General features: G+C 42.9%; 1 protein-coding gene across 17 annotated transcripts in view; it reads right to left on the bottom strand.

The window, feature by feature from the left end:
• The window catches only part of EBF3 (EBF transcription factor 3), a 130,817-nt gene that overhangs the window by 39,946 nt on the left and 80,871 nt on the right, over positions 1 to 10,000 (bottom strand). For 12 of the 17 annotated variants that reach the window (XM_084210046.1, XM_084210043.1, XM_084210052.1 and 9 more), the window contains 2 exons: positions 5,520 to 5,601; positions 2,432 to 2,576 (listed from right to left, as the gene is read on the bottom strand). In XM_084210046.1, coding sequence (XP_084066172.1) covers positions 2,432 to 2,576; positions 5,520 to 5,601 — 227 coding nt within the window. The remainder of the gene's footprint in view (positions 1 to 2,431; positions 2,577 to 5,519; positions 5,602 to 10,000) is intronic. The other 5 variants (XM_084210045.1, XM_084210044.1, XM_084210054.1 and 2 more) reach the window with 1 other exon arrangement.

Raw genomic sequence — 10,000 nt, forward strand, 5'->3', positions numbered from 1 at the left:
AACCCACCCCATCGCTTTCAGAAGGTACCGGCGCCCAGGGTTACACTCTGACCAGAGGGAAACAAAGATTTTCAAGTAAGCCAGGTCAGGATTTGAGGAACTTTCTTTGCAGGTCGTACCATTCCCATTTTAAGAGGTGGAAACCCTATTCCGGGCGCACTAAAATCCCAGGAAGTTGGGTGAGCAGAGCCAGCATTTTCCTAGCATGGTCCTGCTCATGAGGACCCTGAGATCTCCTCAACCCCACCAACTTCCAGAGTGTGTGGAACTCTGGCCCTGCCGTTCCCTCCTCCATCCAAGGGCCTCAGGATCCTCTGCAGCCCTGTTCCAGCAGCGTTTATTTACTCTGAGTTGTTCCGTTACCATCATTGTTATTAAAAGTAGGACTTTAAGGAGCAGCCGTTCAGATTTTCACATTCATTTGCAACGGTGCAGCTTACTTGACTGAGCATTTATGGGATGTTAGGCAAAGAGGATTTGGCACTGTGTTTTTTAACATTTAAAGAAAGCAAATCAATTACCGTATCGCCAAGAAAAGGAGCTGTTGGTAAGTGACATTTATGTAGATTTTCTGTAGCATGGAAAAGTGGCCTTTATTTTTCTAAGCGATATTTGCTGCTCAGAGTCAAATTCTTTTCATGCAGCTTACAAAAATAAATACTCGTATTTCGCTAAGATCATAATAGCTCATTAGAAGAGGCTGAATTTGGACCTAGACTAAAACCTAACACCACAGGGCTGAGCATGCTTACTTGAACCTATAATGTTGCTAGTTCTGGCTCTCTGGGGAAGGAGAGGACGAGGGGAGAGGATTCAGCCTTCTTAATTGTGAACCTCATTAGTGACGGTTGCTAGGCAAAACACACACCTACTTTCCGCGCATATGAAAGAGATAAACAATACGTCATAGACCATAATGACTCTGGTGCTCAGGGCGACCTTTAATTATTATATTTTTGGTCTCTTATACCTTAGTTATTAATGCAGAAAAACAAATTAGGGTTGTGTGTGTGTGCGGACCGCGGCAGATTTGTAAAAGGCTTTCCATTTTTTGACGTCTAGATCGCGTTTTTCTGATAGTTGGTGCTCGCCTCATTCATTCCCCTCCCTGCCCGTTGGTAAATACTATTCGAAACGTAAAACGACAGTGATTGTATTAGCAGCTTAGTATTGTTATCACTTTAATTAATTTTATTAGTGTAAAAAGCCATGATCCTGTCAGTGTGTTAGTAACAACTCGCAAGAGGAGTCCCGTGGAAGCTGGTGCGTGCGGCCCAGCACATCAGGTCATAGCAGGTTTGAGAGTCTAACTCTTCCAGAACTCAAGATGCATTAAAATTAAGTGTATTTCAATGTGCATTTAAATTTTGGGCAACACTAAAGTCTTCAGGAAGTTGGACTGGATGATCCTTCCAACTGAAAATATTCTATTCTATTCTATTCTATTCTATTCTATTCTATTCTATTCTATTCTATTCTATTCTATTCTATTCTATTCTATTCTATCCTATCCTATCCTATCCTATCCTATCCTATCCTATCCTATCCTGTCCTGATTTTATTAAACAGAGGTTCCCTGAGAGCAGGTTTGCATCCTTACACTGGCATATTTTACAATCCAAAAGAAGTTATATTTAAATCCAAATTACTATTTTGGGCTTTGCAGGACAATAAATACATGTGTGCACGTGTCCAGGCGCAGCTGCAATTGTGTGTGAGCGATTCAAGGGCTGATGGGCTCCAAAAAGATAGGATTTCACAATTCTGGATTTTCAGAGACACTTTCCATTCTCCTCTTCATCTCAGCCTATCTTCTTTTAGCAGTTCAGGCAAGAAGTCAATCACATTGAGTCAGGCTGAAGAAAAACATTTTATGCTGTTTTTCTCATCCAAACCCCCTCCTGCCGTAATCTGCAGTAAGGCCCAGGCACAGGAAATTGACCTCACAGTAAATTCTTTACGGATTCGGTCATGTTTTTACCATCCACTTAAACTTGCATACATAACCTGAGACTGTACCTCTGGATCAAGGAATATGACAAGCCAAAATAAAATCAAGTCAAATTAAAGAGCAAGAAAAAGCTGCAAGCAAAACAAGACTGAAATAAAAAAAAAAAAAACAGAAGAAACAAAATAGGAAAAGATGAAAAATTGGTTGTGACTGCAAAACTGTAAGTATTAAATAAAGAAAGAAGTCAGAAGCTGATTCAGAAGCGTCCGTGTTGTAGTTGACAAGGGCTGAGAAATACTAATGGATTTTTTTTAATGGGTGCTTTGATGGATGAGAGAAGAAATGATGTAAAAGTAAATGTAGTGGTGTCTCAACACAAAGTATGGTGAAAATAAAAATAAAAAAAGGGAAATAAAAAAATAATAAAATAAAAAAAAAGCATTGCAAATAAAAAAAAAGGACATGTAAATGTGTGCCTACCATTTTCCAGATAAGAAGGGGCCGTACCTTCTGAGGGGTCAAGGCGGCGAGCCCGCCTCCCGTGTTTGGAATTGTTGTGTACAAACATGTTGTCTGAGACAGCCAGCACGTGGCCATCCACATTGACTGTTGTTGATACAACAACCTGGAAGAGAAAACAAAACCCCACATTTCAAAAATCCTGCAGATTTCCCCCGAATCGGGTCTCGTAAGACAAAACAGCATCCTGTTACTTTTCTGTTTCTATTTAAACCCAGTGAATGACATCTCTGAATACATCTTTGTTTACGTGGCGACCACTGGTGATTTTCAACCCACAATTGTTTCTCTTCAGAACCTGCTACACTAATTAGAGTTTAATCTCCTATTATGCTAACAAATGAATTCAATTCAGGGAAATATTCTTCTAGCCATTAGTTTCAGAAACACCCCTCTAGCCACTCATTTTAAAAGCTGCTGTTTTGATTGATCTGTTGATATATTGATTAGATAGTTTATCTAATTAAAATTTGTTCACTTGAGACTGTCTTCAAATGAAGGGTTGTGAGGATTCCAAATAAAAAAAGCTTAATAAATCAAGAGCCATCGTAACTCCCCATTTTTTCTTCAGTAAATGATCTCCAGGTCAGTTTTACAATTACATTTAATGTCTGATAATGAACTTTTTTGCATCTGAAAAGGCCGAGTTGAATATGAATAGTGAAAGTGTTTTCAATCCATGAAAAGTATCCCTTCTCAAGTTCATTTGGATGGTGATTGACCCTGGTATGTCAATGGAATTTCCTCCTTTATTTTTGAGTGAAAGGCTCCTATTCTTGTGTCCAGGTTCAGAGTCCGGCCATAGAAGAGATGATGGATAGGGCCTCCTTTGGCTTCCAGCTGCTTCTCAGTCGAAAATGGCAAAGGAACATATGCAAAAGGCACAACCTTCCGATGCCAACACCTCCACAATGGAGCCGTGGGGCTCCTTCCGGCGGCGGCGGCGCGGGAGGAGATGTGAGCTGCGGGGCTGGTGTGGAGCAGGGCTTCGCAGGTGGGTCACTGCCATCCAGACCGACATTTACATCTCATTTAAATACTCCAGCGTGGGCCCTTCGCTGTGCTTCCGACTTGTCTAAGGGAAGTGGCCGCTGCAGCGTTTCCTTTGGGATGAGTAGAGTCTGTAGAGTCACAGCCTTAGTCGGACCTTATCAACACAGCTGGTGAGGGCAGACCAGGGCAGGACAAGTCTTAGTGTCTACGTTCCTTTTCTCTAAATTTTGGTTGTAACAAAGATGATTGCAGGGCTCTCCCACCGGCTTCTAAACCAAAACGCTTAAGGAACACAAATGGAAGGGGAGCAGAGAGCCTCCTCCGCACAGAGCTGGTCCAAGGCATCAGAAGAAAATTCTTGTCTGCTTCTGTGTTTTGGATCACCTCTGATCCTGTTTCTAATTCACAAGCCATAATTAGCTCTCAGCTATCACAGCACCTTTTCTGTGCATCCTGCCTCCTTGGAGACAGCCATCTGCGGTACCCTTTAGAACAGCCCCAGGGCAGTTCTCTGCCAGGCTGTTCTGCTTCCCCAGCTCTCTCCTCCCAGAAGTGGACACCTTCCCTCTTGTCAACATCCACTTTGGAGAGTGCTGAGGTTGCACGCTCAGCTCGGCCACAGAGCTGCTGCCAGGCCACTGGGCTATCCTCTTTCACTCTTAATGAGATTCCCAGACTTCCAGAAATATCGCAAAACATGCAAGCGTGATTTCCAGCCAGGATTTCTGGGTTTGGTTCCTAGAACACAGTGTATTAAAGAGACAGAGCAAGGTGTATATGAAAATGACAACTATTTTTGTTCTGTCATGTCTATATAGGTCAGCCACCAAGGGAAAATACTGTAGTTCAGCAAAAGAAAGTCGACGTGCTACGCTTTGTTATATCGCCTCACTCCTGCAGTGCACCTCCACAAAGGTGCTGAGGCAGGGAAACCAGGTAAAAATACTGTTCAAGATCTGACATCCTGTTAAGTCCAGTTAAACCTTCTGAGAGGCAGGGAGATTAGCTAAAGAGACCCAGGAAAGTCTTTCTAGTGCCTACTGGCTCCATTGTCGACCACAAGATCACTCGTGACTGATGCTTCATTTAGTCATCAGTGAGACAAAGAGGACATTTCCACTCATTCCAGGTTTGACCTTCTGTTCTGTTCAGATGGATCAATACCACCGATGCCACGTGAAGCTGAGATGCATGAAAAATGGAAGCCTGGCTCGATTGTTTTGAAGGAATTTTTTTTTTTTTCCAGCTACAGATCTTTTCTGTTGGCTGACTCGAGGGTGCTGGCTTCCCCGGTTGGTTGGCTGTGCATGAAAACAGATGTCACATGTTTTGCTATCAAGTTTAACCACAAGTAATTCTTCTCCAAACTGAGAAAGTCCTGAACATCTCAATACTACTTTATTGCTGGAATCAAATATGAATAATTGTGAAATATTTTGGAAAGAAAAAAAAAAAAGAGGCAGTTATTTCCTAACGAGCCTTTCAAATGACCCCAGATACAGAGGAAATCATTTGTCCATCCCGTCAGCTGCCTCTCCGCAGTGCTATGATTCACCACAGGATATCTCAAAAGCTGTAAGGAGAAAGTGAAGTATTAAACATTTTCTAACAGAGTTGAAAAAAATCTGTGGGTTGGCCCACCACTGCTGGATTTACAAGTTGTGAACCGGAGAAGTGTGAGTTTCAAACTTCCCTGTGCTCCAAAATTGTGTTCTTAAAGTAAGATCAAACTACTCAGTCTACACAAAACCTCTGCAGGTCTGAGCAAAGAGCACACCACAACACAAGGTGATAGTAGGAAGGAAAATTAGGGAAATAATTCCTAAGAGAAGGCCCACTTGCTCCAACATTGATCCATTACAGCTCTCTGCAGAACTTCAGAACCAGCACTTAAATTAATGGGAGCAATGTGAAATACTGACAGCATTTTTTTAAGCACTGGAACAACACTGAGTGGAAGCAGTGACTGTGTTTTTTCATAAGTTCAGGATGAACTTATGAAAAAGACGTGATCAAGTCTTGAACCCATCACATATGCATTTAGAGGGATCTGTACCTGGAATCTTCGCATGTCTCGTGGGTTGCCTGCATTCTTCAAACAGTTCTGATTGCACTTGAGGAAAAACTTTAGAAAGAATCTATAAAAATACAAAATTGAAATCTATTAGATTCATCAAAATGTAAATCCAATTTTTTAGAAGTTTAATAAAATCTAATCATAAATAGTTATACCCAAAAGAATACTGGTAGTGAAATATTACTTTCCCATTCATTAATGAACTTATTTTAAAGCATAAGATCTCTGTCATAAACAGAACATTATTGCCAAGGAAAGGCAAATTTATATTTTTAATTTTTCAACAACTACAAATGTATTGACTCCAGGCCATATCCTTAGCTCGGTGTGGGAAAGTTGATTTCAATGACTCATTGACTTCAAAGGCAATGACTTACACCAGATGAGAATTTGTCTCTTTTTTTTTTAATACTTTTCATTTTTTCACAACTTATATTAGCAGTAATGACCTCTACGTCGAAAAATTCCAAAGGTAATGATCAATCTTCTGAAAAACACTTGGCTTTGCCTCCGGTTTGGAAACTCGAGCTATTCAAAGGGACTCGATCCAACTCCTGCTGACTCCAGGGAGATCCAGGCAGGATCTGCCCACCGGCAAGGCCCCGGCTCCCTCATTGTTTTTGAAAGGGAAGGAACATGGCAAATTAGGCCCTGTCTTACGACCTCTTCAACCTTTGCCAGCCTTCAGCTGTGAGGAGTCGCTCTACCCAGGGATCGAAATCCAGCTTATTTCTGCTGAGCGGCAACCAGCAATTATTTAGGACTAACCCTTATCATCCAGGCATCTCCCCATAAACCGTTCTTGCAGCACCGCTGCCTCAGGGGGGCACAGCAAGCACTTAGAGGGAAGGGGGAGCTCGGGAAGATGGAAACTCCTTCCTGCCGCCCTCCTGCACCGCAGGAACGAGCTGCTCTGGGAAGGCTCCACCCTGCAGGTGAAGCAGGGATCCTCAGGAGGACATTCGCAGCCTGACATCATCTTTTTCACTTATGCACTCATGTTTTCATCTTTCATAATAAAACTATGTCTTAATTAGGTTTTCTGGCTAATGACCCACCACTAATGACAAGCAAAGCTCAGGATTTTCTCCTCAGCCAGAGTTGCTCAGATGCTCCAGCCCAGCAGCTCGTGCTGTCCAACTTTGTACATGCTGGACAGTGAGGTCAGCCAGAACTTCCTCGTTCAGAATATCAACAACTTTGACTTATTCACTCATGTCAGTCTTCATAAGTAACTGGGACTATCTTGCTGCATGCACCTCACAGAAGTTGCCATGTGCCAACTGCATTCCTGGCAGGAGGCAAGACAGGAACATCCTTCCTCCTTTGGCACCCAACAAGGCCCAGCCATGGCCAGCAGGAAGAGCAACAGTGGCTGCACCACATCCTGAGAAGCTTTGAGAGTCATACAGGAGCAGTACGGGAACATCCCCTAATCAAAAACTTTCAATCCCAGCTCCTCCTCCTCCGTTAAACCTTGAGCAGCGCCCTGATGTTACCCCAGGACACGAATGCTGAAGGAGCAATCTCTCATATCAGAGAGGCAAGCAGGGAAACAACCAGGTTTACTGAAACTGCATAAATAAATCGATGCTGACAGTTCAGCTGAATGCACATTTCTTTAAAACTTCCTATCCCAAAACCTGTAAAGGGGTTTCAGCTGTCGAGCTGAAAAAGATCTGGATTTCTGTGGTGGATTACATGACCTCCTAGCTTGGATGCTCAGGTTTTCTGGATGCAGTTGCAGGGATATTATCAGCAACTCCATGAAATTACCACAAGTTCCCCCTAATTTTATCTGCCATGTTTTGAAGTTTTGGATTAGTTTTTATTTTTTTCTTGTTATTTGAGATAGTTATTCTCTCCAGATCATTTGACAGGCCAGGTTCCCTGCCCATTGCAGTGGGGTTGGAGCTGGATGATCTTTGAGGTCCCTTCCAAGTCAAACCTTTCCACAATTCTATTATTCCAAAGGTAACATCCTTTCTGTCAGACCTCTGTTTGGTTTAGCACAGCTCCCACCACTCAGACTGTGAGTCTGTGCAAGGCCCAGCTGATGCCCAGCTCCACACAGAACCACCCAGTTCTGCAGAGCCAGGAGCTGGGACCAGCCTCCAGCTTTATGGCTCCTTAGTGCCACATCCAGGCTGAAGAGCAGTATCTTATCTTCTTTCTTCTTTTTTTTTTTTTTTTTTTTTTTTTCCTGATCTCAAATGGGTGTTGTGAGGCTTATTGAGCTAATGTTTGTAAATTGCTCGGAAATTCTCCAATGAATTGTGCACTAGGAATGCTAAGTATTGCTCCTCGTGGATTGTTTTTAGCGTGAAGCATTCATGATGAATTGTTTCTATACAGAGAGCTCACATCCTGTCAAAGAAAAAGGGCCATTAAGCACCCTTTCACTAAACATCAACTGGAACCGGTATTTGTTCCATTATTTGGTGAAAAGGACCCACTCTTGGTGAAATTAGACATCATCAAGTTTATTAGGATGGCTCTGAGCGCCGGGCTAAATATTGATGCCAGGCTGGAGTGAGCACAAGCAGCACTCTCATTTCAGCTCCACTACATTCCTTGATGCTGAGATATTTTATTTTGCTCTTTACTCTGTGCTTTCAGAGTCCACGGAGCACAGGTGGCACCAGGACAAGCTTTTCAGAGGAAGACAACATGAGCTAAAAAACCACATTCCCAGGCAGGGTGTTCCTCGGTGCCAGGAGGAGATGACTGACTCGGTGGTTGCTCTCAGCTGACCACCAAGGACTGTGGGCACTGCAAACCCATCCCTCCCACCCCAACCAACCACGAGGTCTCTGTGGCAGAGCAAGAAGCAAGGACCTGGAGCAGAGCTCTGCTTGGTCTCGTCTCAAACTTTGAGACAAGAATGAGAATTCAAGCCCTTCTAGGTTTGGCTCTCCCTGTTATATTTTGTATTATAAGCAGAAATTTTAGCCTTCTTTAATAAATACAGCCTTGCAAAACAGCCTTCCCAAGCAGGCTAAGCTGCTCCTAAAATACTGATAGGGAGAAAAATGCACTCTTTGCCACGTCCCCTTGCTCTGATTTTTTCCCACTGCTAGAATGGGGCTTGCTACCCTCTTAATTAAAATGTATTACCTTCCACAAGACTCCACTATTTTAAGCTAAAATTTACATCTTTTATTAACTCACCTCACCTATACACTTAGCTCTGATGCCTCTCGCCGCCCATCTGCCATCCACATACAGTGAGTCACTTGATATTCCACCCACCAATTTTTCCTAACAACCACTGTGCAATTAAACTCAACACGTTCTGTTGCGAGGTAAATTAGGCACACCTGCGGCCAGCCTGCATTTGAACCGCATCAGAAAAGGACCTAACAAGGTGAGAGCAGTACCACAAAGTTATAGGCCTGTCAAGCAATTAGGTTTTCACTTCTGGGACATCCGCACAGTGCAATTATGCTACACATTACAACCTGGCTAATCTTCTGAACAAATGTCATGTCTCGGAGAAGCGAGGAAAAGCAGTTCATCTGCAAATGTGGCTGCTCTTAAGCCTCCACCTTATGCACATAACAACCTACAGGAGACTTTTTTTTGTGAAATGAAAGATGGTTTTTTTCCATAGAAGATTTTTTAAACCCTGCAAGTGCTTTTTCATCCTGTTCACCTCTTCTTAACCTCTGTGAGAGGAGGTGTTGTAGCAAATAGACCAGAAAGACTTTTGTACTTAAATTTCAACACTAAGCAAGAAAATCCTCGGTGCTATAAGCACGAGCAGTGGCTTCAGTTTGGTCCAATTCAAATACCGCTTGGCTGAAGGAATACTTGTGGCAGAAAACCACCTATTACCCCCCAGAAACACCATTAATAAAATGTATTTCCACCAGACCGCAAACCAAAGCGTCACTCATGCAAATAAACCTCAGCAGGAAGTAAAAGCTTCGTTCTTTTTATTTCAGATATGGAGTCTGAGTGTCCTGGTGACAACACCCTGAGCCAAACTCTGCACTGGAGAGAGGTGAGATCATAAGGAAGCCAGCAGAACCATGCAGGGACAGGCAGCTTCCACCCCTTTATCCAGCAGGATCTTCCCAACATCCAACTCAAACCAGGCAGAGGACACAGAACCTTGCCAGCCCTGCAGACAGCATTTTGTTTTACTCCAATGATTCCGTTTCGTTTTTATCTGTATTTCAGGTACACAGTTTTGTTGTTCAATTAAGCCCGCAGACGAGATCTTGCTGTACTACAAAATACAGAATTGTTAAGATATGACAGGTCTGCTCTACTTTCATGAGTAAAAAAGATGGGATTTGGATCATTATCCATGATTTTGAAGTTCTTTGGAGGAGAAGCTGTCCACAGGGGCACGATGCTGTTAGGGGGTGGAGGAGGGAGAGAGCAGGAGAAGAGGAGACATTTGAAGTCAAATGGTAATTCTCATCCTTTACTCGATTACCCTTTAATTGGCT

This window comes from Fringilla coelebs (genome assembly GCF_963513975.1).
Source record: "Fringilla coelebs genome assembly, chromosome: 8".
NCBI classification, from domain to species: Eukaryota; Metazoa; Chordata; class Aves; order Passeriformes; family Fringillidae; genus Fringilla; species Fringilla coelebs.